The sequence below is a fragment of the Phoenix dactylifera genome, chromosome 1, assembly GCF_051530095.1.
Source record: "Phoenix dactylifera cultivar Ajwa chromosome 1, Ajwa_hap1_PhDact_Kaust_v1.1, whole genome shotgun sequence".
NCBI lineage: Eukaryota > Viridiplantae > Streptophyta > Magnoliopsida > Arecales > Arecaceae > Phoenix > Phoenix dactylifera.
The window spans coordinates 5,968,674-5,990,363 of NC_143190.1; the positions used below are offsets into that span (position 1 = coordinate 5,968,674).

General features: G+C 38.6%; 2 protein-coding genes across 4 annotated transcripts in view; both read left to right on the forward strand.

Moving 5' to 3' along the window:
- Positions 1–688: 688 nt before the first annotated feature.
- Positions 689–5,573, forward strand: LOC120104048 (putative protein phosphatase 2C 78). 2 transcript variants are annotated; one of them, XR_015976635.2, is made up of 5 exons: positions 701–1,241; positions 1,373–1,740; positions 2,794–2,833; positions 4,203–4,439; positions 4,557–5,573. XR_015976635.2 is itself a non-coding variant. In XM_039114369.2 (4 exons), exons 1-4 carry the CDS (start codon positions 983–985, stop codon positions 4,857–4,859), a joined length of 1,167 nt encoding a protein of 388 aa, XP_038970297.1. In that variant the 5' UTR covers positions 689–982; the 3' UTR covers positions 4,860–5,093. The 2 variants fall into 2 exon arrangements, 1 of the variants encoding a protein (XP_038970297.1); XM_039114369.2 differs by lacking the exon at positions 2,794–2,833 and having other exon boundaries at positions 689–1,241; positions 4,557–5,093.
- Positions 5,574–9,426: 3,853 nt separating this feature from the next.
- The window catches only part of SRFR1 (Tetratricopeptide repeat (TPR)-like superfamily protein), a 40,522-nt gene continuing 28,258 nt past the window's right edge, over positions 9,427–21,690 (forward strand). For both annotated transcript variants that reach the window (XM_026802104.3, XM_008782669.5), the window contains exons 1-6: positions 9,427–9,806; positions 9,969–10,078; positions 15,227–15,720; positions 21,024–21,068; positions 21,151–21,252; positions 21,323–21,403. In XM_026802104.3, the coding sequence (XP_026657905.2) occupies positions 9,688–9,806; positions 9,969–10,078; positions 15,227–15,720; positions 21,024–21,068; positions 21,151–21,252; positions 21,323–21,403 (951 nt within the window). In that variant the 5' untranslated portion in view covers positions 9,427–9,687. The remainder of the gene's footprint in view (positions 9,807–9,968; positions 10,079–15,226; positions 15,721–21,023; positions 21,069–21,150; positions 21,253–21,322; positions 21,404–21,690) is intronic.

The following is a 21,690-nucleotide window of genomic DNA, read 5'->3' on the forward strand; positions in this document are numbered from 1 at the left end:
CTATCGAGATCGCGATCTATTTGCATACTACCCATTAAGAGTATTTTAGTCATTTTAATTTGAAACCGTTAATTTTTTAACGTCGTTAGATAGTATGGGTGCATATGCAAAAATAAAAATAAAAAAAGGATAGAATGGCAAAACAAGTGTTTTACGAGAGCATACATGCAAATATCAATTTTGGAAAGGTATTAATACAAAATTCGATATTTAGGAGGGTATTCATGAAAAGAAAAATCAATGTTTAAATATAACTAAATGAAACTATGTCTGAGGAGATTTTTAATATAAATATGGAAGTTTATTTAATTAATTGGAAAGGATATTTATGGTAAAGGAAAGAATCTCTTGCAGATTCGGGTTTTTGAATTGGGTCAGAGTGGATTCGGGTTAGATCAGGTTCATTGCTTGTTGATCCAAACTAGATCCGGGTTGGGGTGAAAAGTACATAACCCGTGCTCGGCCGAAATTTAGACGGGTCCAACTTTTGATTTGAGGATTCTCTCAACTTGACTCATAGGTCTCAATACCGGATCTAACCGGGCTGGGAAAATGCCGGGTCATGGGTCAACCCGACCCAGTTGCAGCCCTAAATTCGCATTTCGCACGGCAGTGGCGTATCTACTGAGTCCACGCGCCCGAGTATAGCCATTTGTGGCACCTCCCAAGTCCCGATATATGCCAGCCTTGTTCCACGAAGAAAGGGAAAGGAGATAAAAGTCCGTGCTCGCGTCCCGTCTCCTTCCTCTCTGCTCTCTTAGCGCGTTATCCACGCGAAGTTTCTTCGTCTTCGGTCAACCCCGTTCCCCCCCTTACCTTCTCTGCCAATTTCTCCCACCCTCCCACCTCCTCTTCCCATCTTCCACTCTCCCACGCGTTCCTTAGAAGAATTCGAAGACGAAGCGTAGGAAGAAGTCTCCAAAATCTCGACTTCCGGCTCTTTCGGTTTTTGAGATCCCGAGATCATCCGACGGCGGCGGCGATGCTGCGATCGTGCTTCTGGCCGCTGGAGCGGTGCTTTGGGAGGCTTGGCGGCGGGGATGGGCTCTTGTGGCACCTGGACCTCAAGCCCCACGCCACCGGCGACTTCTCGATCGCCGTCGTCCAGGCCAACAACTCCCTCGAGGACCAGGGCCAGGTGTTCACATCCCCCTCCGCCACCTACGTCGGCGTATACGACGGCCACGGCGGCCCCGAGGCGTCCCGTTTCGTCAACAGCCACCTCTTCCCCTACCTCCACAGTATCGTCTCCTTCCCTCTTCCCCTCTATCCTATCATCAGAAACCCTTCTTGATGCGTTAATCGACCCTTTTCTCGACTCGGTCGTCAAAATCGGTTTTTTATCTGATGTAATCTGGCCTTAATTGGGCAGAGTTCGCGACGGAGCAAGGGGGATTGTCTGCGGACGTGATAAAGAAGGCATTCGACGCGACGGAGGAGGAGTTCTTGCATCTGGTGAAGCGATCATGGCTGTCGCGGCCCCAGATCGCGTCGGTGGGGTCGTGCTGCCTCGTGGGGGCGATCACGGACGACACGATCTACGTGGCGAACCTGGGGGACTCTCGGGCCGTGCTCGGCCGCCGGAGCACCAACGGAAGGGCGGTGGTCGCCGAGCGGCTGTCCACCGACCACAACGTCGCCGTAGAGGAGGTCCGGAAGGAGCTCGCCGCGCTCCACCCGGACGATTCCCACATCGTGGTACACAGCCGAGGGGTCTGGCGGATTAAGGGGATCATTCAGGTGAGGAAACCCTTGCCCTCTTCTTTACCGTTTCTAATAATTTTCTTTTAATTTCTTAAATTTCTGTATTTATTGGGGTTTAATTTTTCCCTAGAGCTTATCATTTATCAACACAAGCTGCCATGGATGATAATTAGATTTGTTAAAAGCGTCACAATTTTCTTTTCCTGAAAAAAAAGGAAGGCACAAATTTTCAGATTTCTCTAAGTTTCGAGGTATGATTTGTAGGGTAATGAGATTTATATAGGTATTGGAGTGTGCATTTGTTCTCTCATGTCAGCCTGTTATGAGTTCATGCAGAGTAGATACTATCGTATCTTGGAAGCAGACCAGAACATGATTTTGATTAGTTAACTGTTTGTTGTCACGCATTCCTTGCAGAGCACAGAGTTTAGACTGTTGAAATTTATATTTTCTTGTTTCTCTGATTTATTTCTCATTTTATTTGCATTCATTTGGTTGAGATTTTTTGGGCTGAACTGCAGTTCTATACAGCAAATTCTAAAGCATGAATTTGATGGTCTCGATGATTCGTGTCGATGATATGTGTTATTCTGGAGATGTTTTAAATTAAGAAAATGCCAAAGATCACCCTTTGGATCACTGCTTGGTTGACCGGTCTGATGTGGAAATGAGCTGAGCAGCAGGCAGGGATTGACGGACGCCACCGACCCTGCAGTGTACTGCTCCAATCCCTAACTGCTGCGTTAAACCAGTGAACTGAGCAGTAATCTGACAGGTGAACAGTAGTGGTGCTCTTTTAACTATATCGCTGTATGGGCAACTTCTTTCATGTCTGTGCTTCATGACCTGTTTGTCAGTTGATAGTTTGCTTCATCATTATGTTGCCTAGCCCTATTAGTATGTTCATATAATTTCTCTAATCAGTGTTTAGTTCTGTTGGTAGAACTCTGACATGAAACTATCTTAGCATGGCTTTCTGTATTCCACTTAGATCATCTTATGTAATTAATATATGTGGTCAAATAGATTGGGGAATCAAACCATGTGATTGACCTTTGACATCTAAACTTCTTATATTAATTGATCCAGGAGAATCTTACACATTTCCTCATTGAGCTAACGGCCCAAGGTAAGATGGATTGGTTTTTGACTGAAAATGCTCCATGCAGATCAAGCTTTTTGCATAGAATCATTGAAATAGCAACCTACTAGTGGATGTCATTACTGCAGATGGATGTGAGACTATCAAATTAATTAGTTTTTCCTTAATTCCTCAGTAGTTTTTCTTTTGGTTCTTGTAATACTGTCGTCCATTCTGAGTTCGAATTTGTTTTCTCCCCTTTTATGACTATTGTTTTTTAAATATCACCATTCCAATCAACTCATCTAATTTATTTTTATGTTTAGTTTCTACTGCTGTGATACTTGGGTATTGCCTATTGTTATCATAAGGTCAATCTTTCCAAACAGTATCTAATCTGTTGTTAGGTCGGTGGTGTGCTCGTGTCAAGATGCTTTAGTTCAGCTTGTTTTAAAAAAGCAATGTTCCTCTTCCAGGGTGAAATCCCAACCTTTTATGTCCTGTACATGGATGCATCTACACTGCATTCTTTTGTCATCATTGACTGGAAATCATTTTTTCAAAAGCAATAATGGTATGCATAACCTACTTTGGAGATTGAGGCATTATCATATTTTATGATGGTATGTGTCTTAAGCCGATAATTGCAACCAACTCCAGTGTATAGGCATTCAGTCTTTGACATGGATGGCCTTTTGGTGTTGTGGCTAAGAAAAGGTGTGGGCATTTCTTTTGACTTCGAGCATCTGCTTTATTATCAACATCATCATGCAACACCATTTTTGATAATTGCATAGGCTAAATGACTTTGTGTAGCTTGGGTTATTATAACCTACTATTTAGTGCCGAGCTTTTCTTTTTCTCCTTCGAGAAACAGCTAATAGATATTCTGAATTCAAGTTCATGAATTCTGTAGACAAATTTTTATCTTATTTGCACTTTATATTTTTTGGGCTTGGTTGGTCAGAGTTCTGAAGAGTGGGAGCTTTGGTGGCTGTGAGTTTGGGCTGCCAGCACCGTGTAAGACTCTGAGGGCTCTCCGTAGTTATAGCTCAAAGTGAAGAGATGATTGTCTTGATATTTTAGGCGACAATGTTGAGATTTTCTGTTTTGCATGCATAGTTAACATGCTTATGTGCCACCTGATATCTTCACATATGACATACGTTGTGGTTTGACTGACCTTAGCTGACTGCTTTAAACATGTAATCTTTAAAAATAACTCATATGAAATCTCTGACACTGTACAAATCAAATGGTTATGGCTTCTAATGCATAAAGCTATGCATTGTTATCTATGATGTGCATGCATGAGGACTTTGGTCCTATATGAAATAAATTTTAAATGCAGATGAGAGATGACAGGTTTACAATGAAAATGATTTATAGCTAACCCTGCTATCTGCCCTCTGGTCAGGTATCAAGGTCCATTGGAGATGTCTACCTGAAGAAACCCGAGTTCAGTAGGGACCCATTATTCCAGCATTCTGTTTCTCCTATTCCATTGAAGCGAGCGGTTATGACTGCAGAGCCATCAATCCAGACCCATAAGCTTAAACCAAATGACTTATTTTTGATATTTGCATCAGATGGGCTCTGGGAGCAATTAAGTGATGAGGCTGCAGTTGAGATAGTCTTCAAGAACCCAAGAGCAGTAAGCCCTCTTTTTTTTCCATTTCTTTATTCTAACATGTTGACCAATTTTTCGTATCTAATCATTCCCTTCTCGTAGCAATCTAAGCATTCCGCATTGATGTTAAAATTTTTGCAGGGAATAGCAAAGAGATTAGTGAGAGCTGCCATTAACGAGGCTGCAAGAAAAAGGGAAATGAGATACGATGATATAAAACGGATAGAGAAGGGAGTAAGGCGCCATTTTCATGATGATATCACTGTTATAGTGATCTATCTCGATCAGCACCGGCAAGGTGGTCAATCCAGATTTAATGTGAGGACTTACGACTGCACTAGCGCACCTGTCGATGTATTCTCTCTAAACTCTGATGAATCAGAAGACCCTCTTCGATCGGTAGGTTCAAAACTGGACGTACATGATTCCTACATACGTATATGAAATGAGTTGTGTTGGATGTCACTTGCCCTTATAGCTGACACTAACAAAGGTGGTGAACAGAAGAGTTTTGAATAAGAATTTGAGATGTGGTGTACATAATAATGTTTGTTGAGCTTGTTGACATGGATAAAATTTTTGGTGCTCATTACATTTTTTCCTTCTGTACATCAATTTTCTCTTATAGTTTTTGAGAGGGTTCTTTCATCGAATGCATTTGGATTTGGTTGTCAGAAAGTTGTCATCAGCTGTCCCTGAGTGCTTTTCTGTGACTTTGCACTTTGAAATAGGCTCAACCAACCCTGGCACCAGTACTTCTTTACAGATAGATTAACATGGTGGCCTTCGCTTTACCAGTACTCTACCTCAAGCTTTGATCACGGAATTTGGTTGTTTTACTTGAGCTTTCTTAAGCTTGCCTTGAGATAAAATGAACTATAACATTATATTCACTTTACTCTTCTTTCATTTTCTCTGGTAATAAGAGCAACGAAGGGAATTCCAATTACATCCATTGCTGTTCATTCATCCAAGCTCTCAAACTCACCCCGTCATCCTGATTAGAGAGTAGTTAAAGCCAGCCCACTCCACTGTTAATGTTGGCACTCCGATTATCACCGCTGCTGGGCACCACGACCCCGACCATTAACGCTTAAAGACGAGACTAGCGCAAGCAAAGATGGAGGAGATAAAGAAAAGAAAAAAAGAAGGGGGAAAGGGCGCCTAACCAAGCAACCATTGTTGTTATCGGTCCATGTTGATAAAGCAAATACATTATTCTTAATCAACTTCTCTTGCAGTAAAGAGGTGAAAGTTTCGAGCAGCCATTATTCTTCTTATTTGGTCCATGTTGATAAGGCAAATTCATTCCTCCTCATCAACTTCTCTTGCAAAAAGGAGATGAAAGTTTCGGGGCTGGACATATGCGTGATACAAAGACAATATCATTTAATACTTATGATTTTATAACTTTTTTCAATACTAGAAGTTATTTTTTGTAGCATTCATGAATGTAATGCTTTCTTTAATGTTTCTTATGCTATGACAAGTTTAAATTATTTCTTCTGGTAAGTGTAGCAAGAGAGAGGAACGGGAGGAGCACAAAATGTTTAGAAAAAAATACGGAGTCATCCTCTCAATTTTGGGCCAATCTCGATGACATCTTCTCACTTTTAAAAAGTTTCAAATAGATTCTTCATGTTTGCAAACTGTTTTAAACTAATCCTATTGTTCATGCATGACCATCACATAGTAAAATAAATTTATATTATGACCAACCTGCCCTTCGTATCATAAAAATATCACCCATCACATAGTGGTGTCAGGACTCACCTTACTTCGACTGTTGGATCATCCATTGCACAAAACCTAAAGTGCTCCAAATTTCTTTATTCATCTGCATGCATAAATCTCAAGGCGACCAGTGCATAGCCAGAATTATCCATCTACCCAGCACAAATCTCAAAGCAACAAGGGGGATGATGTAGATTATTTATCCGTCTACATAAATCTCAAAGCGACCATATGGATGATTCAGATTATTCATCCTTCTGCATGAATATTCAAACAAATAGGGGATGATCGAGATTGATCATCCACTTGCACGTATATCTAAGTTTAGATTATTCATCTATTTGTATAGATCTCAAAGCTAGGCGGATGAATTAGATTCGTGCAAAAAAAGAGATGGCGAGGGCTTTTCCTCCAATCTAGCCACTATTAGTGTTGCTTCCTTCTTCAATAGGGGGTTGTAGTTGTCGGAGATCTCAATGCAATCAATAGAGGCGAGAGGGCAAGTGGGCGGCGGGAGTGGGAGCTGTGGATCGTTCGAGCTCAAAAGATTGGGGGTTTGGTGTAGTGAGAATGGATCGGGTAAGCTGGAGAGATCGAAACTACACCACCCTAGAGATCATCGATGCAAAATTCGAAGTGGGAGATCAATAGATTAGAGAAAACTAGGGGGGAAATAGGGTTTGGGAGGATGGAGAGCCTTGGATTTTGGAAAAAAGAGAGCAATTTGCGGAAGTTGAGGGGGATTAGCTCACCGATGTTTCCACGAGAGGCTCATGGTGTCGTCGTGTGTGCTCTCCATCGGCCATTGGCAACTTGGAGGAAGAGGAAGAAGAGGAGAAAAGGTGATTCGAAGGAGATGATGCTTGCATAGATCTTAAAGCAACAATGGATGATCCAGACATTCATTCACTTGCATAGGTCTCAAAGCAACTATAGGGCTCGTTTGGTTCGTGGCAAGCATTTTTCCTTCTAAGAATATGATTTCTGGAAAACAAATTTCCAAAAATAGGATGTCTAGGAAAGTACTTTTGGCATGTTTGATTGACCATGGGAAAGTGACAAATTTTCAAAGTGCTTATGTTTAGTTGGCCATCCACTTTCCTAGGAAAGTTATGTATAATTTCTATTATGCCCTTAATAAAAATTAGGTCTTTAATGCCTCTTTAATGTTTCTTTAATGCTAAAGAGTTTTTTTGGGAAAAATTAAAAATAGAGTGATTCTCGTCCCATGTTTCTTATGGAAAAATAACTTTTCCATGTTTCTCATGGGAAAGCCATGAAATGTGGGAATCATATTCCCATGGGAATACAACTTTTCCGTATCTTTCCTTTGAAAACTCCAACCAAACAAGAGGCATCTCATTATTTTTCCGTTGACCACACTTTTCTCCTTTCTTTTCCCGCGAACTAAACGAGCCCATAGATAATTTAGATATTCATCTGCTTGCATAGATATCAAAACAACTACAAATAATTCAGATATTCATCTGTTTGCATAGATCTCAAAGCAAATGTGGACGATCTAAATGTTCAGCCGCCGACATGGATCTCAAAGTAATTAGTGGATGTTCAAGATTGCTCATCCACCTAAATATCAAGGCTCAATCTAATTAAATCAGGCCAAATCAAATGAACCTCCCACAACAATAAACTTACGATACAATTAGGTTTGGGATAACCTTGATATATTGAAAGATTTGAAGGTGCTGAGAAATCAAATGTGTATCACGGTGGCGACATTTTGATATTAAATCTTTAGCGATACTAGTTGCGTGGATTTTGTTTAGGGTCAAGCAAGGGATCTAGTTTGTGTTTCTGTGTTGAAGGTTATTTCCGTTGGCATCAGTTATGACCTTTGCGCTCAGTTACAATATGCTTGGGATGCTTTATTCTCTATCTTGTCAAAGTTTTGTTGGCTTATGATAGGCACCAAGTAACTTTCAAAATTTTATAACTAAGTTGAAAATTAATTATTCTTACCTCTTAATCTCATCCTTTCTCATCGATTTATGTTGTAAATTTATGAAATTAATGTATCTCAGTTGGTTGCCATTATTTTCTTCATCCAATTAACCCGAGTAAATATGTACTTTTGAACCTTTGCCACTCTTTGTCCTTCTTATTTATGTTTGTATTTTGTTTTTTTTTCTTTTATAATGAGATATTAGGCCCTTGTACGATACAGTTTATTAGGGTGTTTTTAAACTTTTGCCCAAGCATATTCCTCAATTCTTATGATTTTAATATTTTCTTCATCTAATTTCTCACTAAAATAACAACTTATTTAACCGAGAAGGTGAATTTCCGATAATCTTGCTATTTAGTTTATAAAAATGCCCCAAATTTTTATTTTCTTTTGCCATAACCTATAAAGCTATAGCTTTCTATCCTACCTAGAGAAGAATAAACTAAAAATTGAATAATTTTTCATACAAAAACTAATGTAGCTGAGCTAAAAAAGTGCTTCGTTGATGAAAAACTTTGATGGAAAAAGTCAAGCAACTCGAATTTAAACTCTCCTATTACTATACTTTGTGCTAGTTTGAGAGAAATTAGTACCAAACATAGGTATACAAAATATAGTAAAACATTTATATAATGATTTTTTTAGAAGTACTTTAGATATCACCTCATGAATAATCGTACCAATATAGATATCAGTGATGGGCTGAATGGTAAAAAGGGCTCGACCAACTCTGTTTCATTTGCTCATATACCGTATTAATTCTCGACTCCCGCATCAACCTGCCGGGCGGTAATCTCACGGCTGATGGGAATATTTCTGCTCCAGATTTCCGTGTTTCACCGACTGTGCTAGTTTGTATATCATATGGACCAAGTTCAGATCCTTCTCACCACCGTCAGATCCATATCTAACGCTGCTGAAGCTCAGAATCACGTGACCCTTCCCGGCACCCAACTGCGTGGGACCTACGCAACTGGATCCCAGCAATGTTCGAAGCGCCTCCCGTTTACTTGCCGTTTGGTCATTCCCCTCGCCGTGGGCCAGCACTCTCTTACGGATACCCGTATCAAAATATCTATGCGATCTTCTAAGATCACCAACCATCCAATCAATCAACTTTTGCGGATCTTGACACCAGAAATAACGATCACGATAGCTTATCATGTCCGAGACTGACGGCCATCGAGAACCCGCATATTATTTTTATGATCTTCTACAAAAAGTTGGCGTTGTCCATGGAACATCCCCTATCTCAAGAAAAGAGAAGGGAAAAAGAACCTATATTTTCACTCCCTTCACCACCAACTCACCGCCTTTCTTCCACCCCTCACTGACTCAGTAAAATCGTAGCATCGGTCATGGGAGTGTGCATATAAAAAAAAAGGGGCGGCAATTAGAAAAGTGGATAGGGCAGAGGACCGGAGGAAAACCCCAAATCTCCCCCTCGACCTCCCGTTCTTTTTTCTTGCCCGCTTTCGTGTGATCTCGTCTCCGCTCCCTTCGCCGACGAGCGGCCAAGGCGAATTTGGGAAAGCTCTTCGCCGCTTCTCGCCGAGAGAGAGAGAGCTCTCCATGGCGTCCGCTAGCGAGAGGCTGGAGCTCGCCAAGCTCTGCAGCACTCGCAACTGGTCCAAGGCCATTCGCGTCCTCGACTCCCTCCTCGCCCAGTCCTCCTCGGTCCAGGACATCTGGTTGCCACCGATCTCCCCATTCTTCTCCCTTTCTGTTCTTTTTGTCTCGATATCTTGCTCCTTGTGGAGTTCGTCGATTTTTTTGTTGATCTTTGTTAAGAACTTAAGATCGAATCTCCCGAGGGAATATCGGAGTATTTATAATTTGTTTTGGTTCTGCAGCAATCGAGCTTTTTGCTATAGCCAGTTGGAGTTACACAAACATGTGATCAAGGACTGTGACAGGGCACTGCAGCTAGATCCTAAGGCTCTTCAAGCTTATATCCTCAAAGGTTGGTCGATTCTACAGAACTTGGCTGCTCTAATTTCTTCATGGTTTATGTTTTAGTTTTTTGTTTCTTTTTGGGTTTTTGAAACATGAATTGCAAATCAGTGAGATACTTGCCATTTTGGATTCTTGTATTTTGCATTTGATTTCTCTGTTCTATAAAAGATATTAAAAAACCCTAAAATTTGCACTGAAAACTGTAGTCCGAAACCAGAGCTTTTCATTTTCTGTTTGATCCCTAAACATGAATGACGTCAACTAGTGGCAGAAATTTTGGTATGATTTGATAAACAATATTTGGATTCAACTAATTAGGAAATGTCAGCATCTGGGACAAATATAGATGGATAGGGTGGCTGGGCTGCTGAGCATTCAAACACTCCCATTCAATTTATGATTTTCAGTTGATGGTCGGTCCACTCTTAAAGTGAATCAGAAACTAGGTTCTTACTTCCGGTAAGTGCAAGTGTGAGAATTCTAGTTTGAGAGGTTCTATCTTTAGTGCCTAAGTATTGGAGGAATCAAATGAGCATATGGTAGGAGTAGGCTTAATTTAACAATGGGAATAATCCATCAAGCTGGATCTCTAAGGTGAAAGGGTTCGTCAACTTCTAGTTGCGATGGGTTATCAGAAGGCCATCTTAGCATTCTTTTGTTTGGAAGGAACATCAAGCTAATGTCTTGGACAGACACAAGGTGGTTCTTCTATGGGATATCTCTAACAAAGGCATATTTCTGTGCTTTAGACTGATTGAGGATGATGGTTTTGACATGTTCAAATGGCAAAATGTTACAATCCTTATTGAGAAAAAAGGGCTCTTGGCTTCATAAATGCGCAACTGGTTTATCACCATAAGTCCTTAGGTTTTCTTAATTTTCTTATCCAATGTCAAGGTTATCAATTGCCTAAAGTTTTGCTTATTTACTGTTGCAAATTCATGGAAATAGAAGGATACTATTCCAGGCTGATGGCTGGCATAAAAATGGTTGTGATATGGTGCTTGGGATTTAGTGTTCCTGACAATGGCCTAGCAAACTTCAAATTACTTGTGGATTCTTGCAGTGGTTAAATAATTATATTCTTTGGAGCCTAGAGGGATGGTGCATCAGAATTGTTTGACTCAAGCTTGCTAATTGCCACTCTATGGAAAGGTTTCTTTGGTCCTGTAGCAAGAGTGTGAGACATGCCTTTCTGGATTATAATCTGCACATTTTTAAATGCTAAAAAGAACCCTTTGTTGGAGTAATTTACTTGATTGAGTTGGAAACATTACTGCTTTACCTCCAAATTGTGCACAAAATTATACTTTGGCAGAGCATATGTCATTGCTTACAAATGTTAGGAAAAACAAGCACTGATGCTCTATATATGAATTTGTAATGTCCACCTTAATGAGACCACATGTGAGGCTTGCGGGTGTTTGAGGTTTATAAAGTTAAGTGGAAGTTTGTCTTTATTATGGAGCTTCTGGACGAAGGGATGGTTTAGGATACATTCCTTGTAGTGATGATTAAAGAGATACTTGATGAGTATACTACTAGCAAATGAGCACATCTCACACGCATGTGAGAGTTAATTATAAAGAAAGCATGAATAGAGATTAAAATTAAAAAAGAAACAAATTAAATACATAAAATTGAATTATAAAGAATACACCAATTTTAAAGTAAAAATATGAGATGCAAAATGCAAAAATAAGGGAAAATAATGAAAATAAATAAATATATAATATTGAAATTAGATAATCTTAAATACAACAAAAGTACAAACATGAAATAATAGAATCAATAAAGCATAAAAAGCATAAAAAAATACATATAAAGTATAAAATAGAATATTAAATGTATATTAGCTAAATTGAAGAAAAAAATAAAAAAATAAAAAAAATAAAAAAATAAAAAAATAAAGATAAACTCTCAAAAAATATAAGTAAAATGAAAAAGATTATAACCAGGTTTTGTTTTTGGCGATCAAAGAGGAGCTCTTGGCAAGTATTAGAGGACCAAACTCACAATCTTTTGCTTAGAAGGGGCTTAGGGTGTGAAGAGAGTGACTTGGTCCAATTTAGGCAGATTGGATTGCAAAGGGGGAGAAAGAGAAGGGGCAGGAGGAAAGAGAGTAGATTGTGGGCACTTAAGTGAGATTTCATGTTTCTACATGCGGCAAGCGAGCGAGCGAGCGAGAGAGAGATGTTAGTGGACAAACCATCTTCCCATTTATATATATGCTATTGTAATATAATTGTTCTACTTATGGTAAGATGAATTTGCATAGGAAATTTAGACATCCATCATATGTTACATAAAATCCTAACAAATGGCTGTGATATTAATTTGAATGGGATAGAGGACGGATGTGCATGAGTGTGTGGTAAGATAAAGAGAGGCATCTATTTTTATGGTAAGATAAGGCATTAGTGTAATCTTGGTGAGGCATCTAAATATAGGCACTATATCTTCTTATTCTTCTAATTTTGCATGTCCGTGAGATGAGAAAGTGACATGAGGTACTAACAAAATATTTATTGGGCAAGATTATGCAGGGATTTTTTTTTCCAAGTCAAGGATATTTAGAGAAAAAAAGATAGAGGAAATCTTGATGTAACATTCTAAATTTGAAAGCTTTTTTCTAGAGAAAACATAATATAGGTCATTGGAACATAATTTCTATAGTTGATGTTCATTCTGGACGTCATTGAATTGGTGTTCCTAAGGTCATTTATCCTACTGTACTTATGATGACCACAACACATTTCCTGTTTTGCCAATTCACGTAATAATGTGCCTGCCACAATTCAAAGCATCAGAACTGACAGCTTCACCAAGTTTGATGATTCATCCTTTTCTTTTTTATGATCTTCGTATTTATCTTTTTGTGGAATGTTCTTCAACATTTTATTGACTATGAACTTCCCATTTGACCGCCAATAGTGTAAATGGCAGCTAGATCCTGAGTTTAATGATTCATCCTAGTTGTTTTTAATGATCTTTCTGCACATTTATTGGGGAATTACGCTTTATTGTGGAATGATGCTGTCAACATATATGGATGACTATGAACTTCCGTTTGACCATCGATTGTGTGTCAAAAAGTCTGGGTACCTTTTGGGCCTGACAAGGTGGAATACCTTGGAAATATCATTTCTTGTTGGGAATTTGCCACAGACACAAGTGGAGTGCAAGGCTTGTCAGTAATGCCAACACATTTCCAAGCAGTGATCAACTTGACCAATTATATGAGGAAAAATAGTTAACTTTGGCGATGCATCAACATAGTTAATAATACATCAATGAGACTATGTTGCCGTGCTAGTTTGCTTACAAATAATTGGCGAGTCCTCAAATCATATAAAACTATTCAATTCTTTTTTTAAAATTGTTTTCTTTTCTGTTTCTGCAAATAATTAGAGGGGGAAGGGGAGAAGGCTTAGTTTGATTGCATAGTCATTGTGAGGTGTGATAATGTTGGTGCCAAAATAAACAAGGAGGAACCTGTCAAGAGGTCTGGATGTTTTCATTCCCATTGTACTTCATGTTCCAAGTTCATTTTTCAGAGTCCTCTCCATCTCTTTCTTTTCTTTTATTCTCCTTTTGATTTATAAAGTACTAGTAAACATATGGGATCAGGTGCCAGAACCAATACCCAACCCATTGGGTCTTGCACCTATCATCTTTTTTTTTTTTTTTTTTTTAAAATTCTGCTGTTGCTGATCTATCTCTTTTTAGCTTGCAAAATGGGACTAGAGTTTTAATATACAGCGCAGTCAGTTTTTCCAATCTGCACCGTGGAAAATTGCTGAAGTATTGCACAATATGGGTTATATGTGCCAGTAGATATCTATGGGCTGTAACACAGTTTTGTACTCCTGTACTCTGCTGGTAATCTAGCAACAAAGCATTTCTTGTATGGTTACATTTGATTTGCCTCAATGTTCTAATCCTTGGCCCCACGCTGTCCGTAAAGGTTGAGTGTCTCGTCTTGGCCATTATCCTCTTTAAATTGTATTTTTTATTTGAAAATGTATGTACTTTAGACAAGGTTCGCTGAACCGGTATTGTGACCCATATTGGTTGGCTACCAGTATGGTACAGTATACATCCGTACCATGCCGTGTCGGGGTGTACTGAAACAGGGAGAGGGAGGGGAAGAGAGGGGGGAGAGAGAAGGGGGGGGGGGAGGGGGGAGAGAGGGGGAGAGAGAACCCTAACCTTAACACTAACCCTAGGGGGTCAGAGAGAAGAAGGGGAGAAAGAGGAATAGGGAGGGGAGGGAGAGAGAGATTGAGAGTCGTACCTGGAAAACTTTGCCAAAAAAAGTGCAGGCTACAATCAGAGATGAAGGAGGTGGTAGAGGAGGCCAACCACAACCATTGGGCCGCAGGAGTTGGAATGAAGAAGGGGAGTCTTCCATGCTGAGACAAGGGTTTCAATGGGAATGAGGGAAGGCCAGCATAGGAAAGGGGATGAGCTTCTAACACATGGGACGAGGCATCCAAGAGGGGGGGGGGGAGAGTGAGAGGGAAATCGAACGAGATCGGACTAGGGGACGGCAGGAGGATGGGGGGCTCATGATTTTATTAAGGGTCGTCGTTTTGGTTCTTTACCGCCATCTTGTTGGGCTGACCTTGCTTGAGACTATCTTTATGGTGAATAATGAATCATTGTTCTCAGAGAAACTAGGTTGAATCTTAAAGACATGTATGATGAACACAAAGAAATCATATAGAAATGTAAAATTATTGGTTATGAACCTTTTGCAACGAAGTTAAGCTTTTCTTCCTCTCACTTTATAAATGTGGTTGCTATTCTTGCAATTGCAGTAACACGTGATCTGGATTGAGAAATTGTTCTGATATTTTATATTGGTGTTAGATTTCTTGTAGGTTTTTTCAAGACTTGAACCTTAATTTCAGTTAGTTATTGCTTTTTCTTTAATGATCATGTTTTTGCTGCAAGACAATGTGCTGTCCTTCTTGTTCAGCTAGCTATGAGCTTACCATAGTGATATCTTTTGCAAAGTATGAAAACCTCGGTCTAAGTGCCAATTGTATGTTCCAATACTCGTAATCAGATATTTTTTGCAATTATTAAATCGGATCCAATCTTTTGTGCTTTTTATTTCAGCTTATGCTTGCTGTTACATTATTGTCAGGTAATGCTCTGTCAGCTCTGGGAAGAAAGGAAGATGCTTTGCTTGTGTGGGAGGAAGGGTATGGAAATGCAGTTCATGAATCAACAGATTTAAAGCAGTTGCTGGAGTTGGAAGAGCTATTGGCAGTTGCTAAACAGTCTGAACCTGTTGTTTGTGAAGATCATGCCATGGATGCATCAACATGTGATACAAAAGTAGTTGTCTCTGAAAATCATGTTTTGGATTCCTCTAATACAAATATGTCAACCACTGAAAAAAAGGTTGTTGTCTGTGAAGATCATGTTATAGATTCCTCTAGTACGACGACATTGACCTCTGAGATAGGGTCTTTCATTCAAAGTAAATCAGATAATATGCATGAAAAACCTAATGATACTGCAGAAACATGCAGCAGATCCAATGAGACCATTAAAATAAATCGAAAGCTTTTTGTTGGTCTTCCAAAGACCAAGTCAATAAGCTTGGATTTTCGATTATCACGAGGCATAGCACAGGTGAGTCTGATGTGCTTTATTATCAAATTTTCTCATTTAATTTGCCCATATACGTATAAATGTTTTTATACAGGTAAGGAAATCAGCTACTGTCTCAATCAAATGAGGGTCTTATTGAACTATACAGTGGATTTAGTTTAAATTTCTCATTTTAATTTTACAAGTAAAAATTGAACTGTGTGCAGTGATGAGTTCATGGTAGTAATGTTGGGCTGTCTCTGGTCATCTTGGGATGATTTTAACTTTTTACTTATCTCTGCCTCAAAATCTTTGGGAATGTGCTTTGACAAATTGCCAAACAGTAGAAATTCAAACAATGAGGAAATATAATAAACACAAATATTTAGGATTGTGGACAAAAACGATCCTAATCAACCTTAATTTGTAATGTTTGCTAGAAACTCATCTCCAAACTAAATTAACAAGACAATAATCTTCCAATTCAAAATTGTGAGCAGTCTTTATCTCTTGGTTAGTTTGTGATACAATTGTTATTTAGAAATCATGGCTCCAGAGTTCAATATGAAGATTTTCAGATTTCAAATGAAGTCAAGCCTTTCCTTTTTTCTCTTCTCTGTTTAACTAAGTGTTTGGCACATTTCCTAGGCATCTTGAGTCATAATATTTAGTCTTTACACTTTTTGCTCAATTTCTTCTTTAAGGTACCTGAACCCTTCTTTTCTAGATACCCAATTCGTGTCATGACCTGTTGGCTCAAAACCTTGCTTAGCTGGTTAAGGAATGTAGAGCGGAGAAACCCAATATATGTTTAGGGGATAACCTAGGATTTTGAGCCAATTGCTTTGAGCTCATAAGTAAATGCCTTGACAATGGTTTTCATTTTGCCACATAGATGTCATCAAGCAAAGTAGGGAGCAAGAATTTTAATAGATGACTTCAGGATGTGTGCTCATAGATATGGTTCATCTGACTGATATGTCACCAATAGAGGAGGCATGGGTTGAGAAGGAATTGCTGGATTTTCCTTGTATGAAAATCTATCTGTCATGCACGAGAAGTTCAGAACATCCTTTTGACATTAGCATTAACACCATGCACCATGCATAAAATTGCTTCCCTATGTTGTCTACCCCTTTCTCATCCCCCACTAACCATTGGTTGAATCTTAAAACCAATTCCCTGCTTTTTGCAACATTTTCTGGCTTTCTGCTCCTTGTGGGAATAAATGGACGCATGGGAATTTCCTTTCTTTTTCTTCGAAGGTTAAAATGCTCAGTACTAGTTTCATTTGTTTTTGTATATCAGATTTTCACAAATAGGCCATGGAAGTGTGAAGAGAGATGGAATTTAGGATTTAAAAGAGAGGGTCTGAATTGCTCTTCTGCAGTCTGCAGTGAGACAGATTTGTATAAAGAGGTTAAAGAAAGCTAAAAGAAAGGTAGGCATGGATTTGCAGGTTTAGGAGTACAAGGGGAAGGTTGATAAGCTATATTCCATGGTTTCATCCAAAATTCTGATTAGCAAATCTGATATAAGAACTATATATATTTCCATCCATGGTTTTAAATCACGATGGGACGGTGGGCATCCTGGCCACCCCATCCTGTTCTTTTGAGAAAATAGGAATTGGGATAAGGGTGGGACTCCAAAACCCATCCATGCATGGAAAGAAGAAGAAAGAGGAAAGAAGGAAGGGGAAAAGGAAGAAAAGATGAAGAAAAAGGAAGGAAAGAAAGGAAGGGAGAAGAAAATAAAAAAAAGAAAGGAAGGATGAGAGAAGAAAACGAAAGAAAGGAAAGAATTATGGAAGGAAAGAAAGAAGAAGAAAAAGGAAGGAAAGGAAAAAGAATGAAAAAGAAAGGAAAGGAGAAGAAAAAGAAGGGAAGGAAAGAAGGGAAGAAGGAAGAAAAAGGAAAGAAAGGAAGAAGAAAAAGGAAAGAAAGGAAGGAAAGAAAGAAGAAAAAGAAACAAAGAAAGAAAGAAAGGAAAGAAGAAGGCGAGAGAGATAGAGGGTACTTTCCGAGATGCTTGATCGGGACGACTGCTGGGATAGAGTGAGATAGTGGGGTGCCCTTTTCAATGGAGAAACTGGGATGCCTCCATCCCATGGGATTTAAAACCTTATTACTGTCAAAATAAAGGGGACTAGATGTATTAAGTTTGGGATTTTAGTTCGAAGAATTTGGCATGTTCTATGTAGTTTAAATGGCAAACTAGAGTAGGTTTGCTAACAGAAAAATAAGGGGGAAGGAAAGATTTTGATTTAGGATGTGTTTGGTATTGCTTAAAAAAGTGCTTTTGTGACTTTTGTAGCTAAAAAGCACTTCCTTAAAAAAGTGTTTAGTCACATCATCTAAGTTCTTCTATAGGGTGAAAAGTCGAAAACACACTTTTAGAAGAAGCTAGAAAATCTAGCTTCTGGCTTCTCCTTCTCTCCTTACAAAGCCGAAACAATAGAAAACACACCCTTAGAGGAAAAGTCCTGGATAGGGCAAGAGACCTAGATGGAAGTATGGAGGGTTTGTAAAGGAATATCGTCATGCAAGTAAGATGTAGAAGCTGCTTTTGCAGGTTCTGGTGACATTTTGTGCGTGATCTAAAACAAGTGGGCGCGCACACCAGGAGTGGGGGAGCCACTTAGCCTATTATCAAATAAAATGGAATATAGATCAATCTTTACTCAGTGTCCCAGCAACTCTGGATAAAAACAAGAAATGTACAACATTCTATGACTAGATGATAGCCCCTATAACTTTTTCTAATTCAAACATCTATTGTTATTGTGTAAAACAAGCTGATTTTCTGATCTCACAAACAACAACAGCTGTTTTTAGTGCCTAGTGCTTTAAGGGTTTGGGAAGGCCCAATTGAAGCCTTATTACTAAGCAAATAATCCGGACTTGATAAAACACCCCGGGTCCAAATTTTTGTTGATACCTGTTGATTACGAAGATTTATATAGTGGGAACCCTTACATCATGTTAAAGACAGATTCTTGACATGTGTTTGTATTTTCAGACTTCCCAAAATTTACTCCATTGGCTTCATGGCAATTGATAAAGAAAAGGTTATATCATCAAGCAGTATGATAAAGAAAAGGTTATATCATCAAGCAGTATCATACTAAATGATGACGTATTTTAGTTTTCTTGATTTCATTACATATCCTTCCAACTTATTGTGCATATGCTATCAAATGTTTCAACCTATTCAACTCTATGTATTCTGGATATTAGGAATTTGCCTGAGGCACCTGTATCTATGTTGCACATTAATATCTGTGCCATTGGTAGTATTAAGCCATGCCAGTGCCCCGTTTGGTTATATCACAAGTGTCACCCTTTTGCACAGTCAGCTACTGTAGTCACGTACTGCACTGAAGTACCTGACAACATGCAAAATTCTAATATTTGGACACTGTTCTTAAATTAAAAGGATCATTAGGGCTTGATGAGTGCTAAATTGTGTTGCAAATGTAACAATATGCAACTATTTTAGGTTGCTTCCTGGTGCGATTGCATAGGTGGTGCAAGATGGATTAGTGGGGCACTTTAAGATTAAACCTGTCCATGTATTGCACCATACGTAATGTGATGCTCAGGGAGCATGCAATGGTGGAAAGGCAGGGGGGTGCAGATCTACAGCACCCCCTGATCCCCATTGCTGCCACCCTTATGATTTCAATAAGTGGTGGTCTAATCCGTATTTAATTTTTTATATGGCTGTTTTTATATTTAGTCATTTTATCTGTTTTCTATTGAAGCATTCTATTTATATGACTATTTTTTGGTCTGTTCATCTCTTTGAAATTGAAGCATTCTTGGTTAATATCACTATTGCATCACATACAAGGTGGCTAGTTTTAACGGTGTATGTTTGTAGCCTTGGACAGCCTCAATCCCATTATGCATTTAATTTTAGAGGGTTTCATTAGAATAATAAGTTTTTGACATTCTTCAGTTTTTGGTTATTGCATGTTGAATATATGGAATCTCTGAAGTAGCCAGATTCAAGAATCTTGCACGAGCTCGTTAGGAGGTTGCTGGAATCTTCTAAACTCTAAAACTTTATCATGGTTCATCTTTAAAAAAAAGCCATTTTCATATACCTAGGATGTGTTGCCTTCCAATGTGTCATTATGAAGGACAGCAATTCAGTTAGTTGTAACGCACAAAATGCTAGAAGGTCAAAGGTATAATCAATATTCCTAATTGTGCTCGATTTTTTCAAATAAATATAGAATTATAATTTATATAATATTTATCTGGATTTAGGGATGGCAACGGATCGGTATGGGCCAGGTACACAATTTTTTGTACCCACCCTGTATTTGTCTTGGGGCGGGGCGAGGCATGTAGAGTTAGACATGGCGGGTTTGATGGGTCAATTCGTGTAAAGCTGCATATTTTTTTTTTGCATACAAATCAAACAAATATAAAAGAATATAAAAATAAACTTTAGTACTTCACATACGCTAACAAAATAAGAGTCGAAGACATAGAATATAACAAATCAAATTTTCAACAATAATAGAAACATAACAAACAAAAATATTGTTCTTTAAGAAGCCAAATGTCCCATGAACTAAGAAAAGCAATCAACTAAAAAATGAACAACTAAGCATCATGGCATGTAACCTTTCACATGTTCAATCTTTCTCATAAGTGGAGAGACTAGGACAAAGGGTAGGAAGGGGCTTTGTGAAGAGTTATATATATCTGGGTTGAGTTCAGGGCAGGTTTTACCATTACCTGCACTTGCCCTGGATCCACTGTAGGTCGGGTAAAATCTGTCCCATTAAGATCAGGTTGGGTCAGGTACTTGATGGAGCATAGTAGATTGCTACTCCTAACTGAATTAATTTATACTCAAATTGGTAAAGCATATATAAGAACCAGAAAATCCGACTCCCATTCGGTTGCCCAGATGAGCCTGCAGTGCCCAAAAGTGCTCTTTGATACTAACGCATGCATGATTTGTCCTAAAAGATACTTTTGGATGTCATGGAATTATTTAAATGCCTTAGTTTCAATAAAAATTAGTCAAGCATAATACTTCAGTTAGTGATTTATGAATTCATTTTATAATAAGATACTATTTGTTTAGCAAGCATCTTATTTGTATCTAGTTGGTTCCTTTTATTTCTGGTTGGTGATTTATCGCTTGATTCAGATAAATGCATGGCTATAATTTAAGTGCTAGTATAAATTGCTCATATTTCGCGGACATATGGCTGATATGTTTTCAGAATCTTTGATTTTTTTTTAAAGCTTACCTGTTTTTCTTTTTCCCTTTTTCCACAAACTGAAGCTTTTTTCCAATGATGGACCAAACTGTTGCAGGTTAATGAAGGGAATTATGACCAAGCTATATCCATCTTTGACCAGGTTTACCTGTTTTTGCCCATCTTATCCATGCTCTTGTCTGTTGTTAATGGAATGGACATACGGTAACATTAGACATGTGCAGATTTTGAGAGAAAATCCTACATATCCAGAGGCTTTGATAGGAAGAGGAACGGCTTATGCATTCCAAAGAGAACTTGATGCTGCTATTGCCGACTTTACTAAGGTATAATAATTCGTGGGAACCAGCTTCCACTTTTGGATTTGCATTTTGAGTATTTTTCTTTCTCTGGCAGGCTATACAAACAAATCAATCTGCTGGAGAGGCTTGGAAACGGCGAGGGCAGGCACGTGCTGCCATGGGAGAATTTGTGGAGGCAAGGCCATTTTATCCTATCATGCACAGATATAAGTTCTTCTGTTTAAATTTTTATTTCTCTGCAATAAATTTATTACTTTATATGTTGTTTAACTTCTTGTTTCAGTGGCTTGTTTTTGGCTGCTGTAAGAAGGTCTCTTCTCTGTTTTAAAAGATGAGTATCTAGGTCTTACATGTATGTGTTGTAAATAAGTCATAGAACTGAATTTTCTGGTAAGAAAGACTAATTCTATAACTGTAGAAATTAGAAAACTAAATCAGGCAATTGGAGTAATGTGTGATAGT

Bases quoted from the DNA above. Each gene is read 5' to 3' on its own strand.
- LOC120104048 (XM_039114369.2), top strand. From the start codon at position 983: ATGCTGCGATCGTGCTTCTGGCCGCTGGAGCGGTGCTTTGGGAGGCTT. The intron at 1,242-1,372 runs GTATCGTCTCCT...TTAATTGGGCAG, and splicing joins CCTCTTCCCCTACCTCCACA to AGTTCGCGACGGAGCAAGGG. The intron at 4,440-4,556 runs GTAAGCCCTCTT...AAATTTTTGCAG, and splicing joins TCTTCAAGAACCCAAGAGCA to GGAATAGCAAAGAGATTAGT.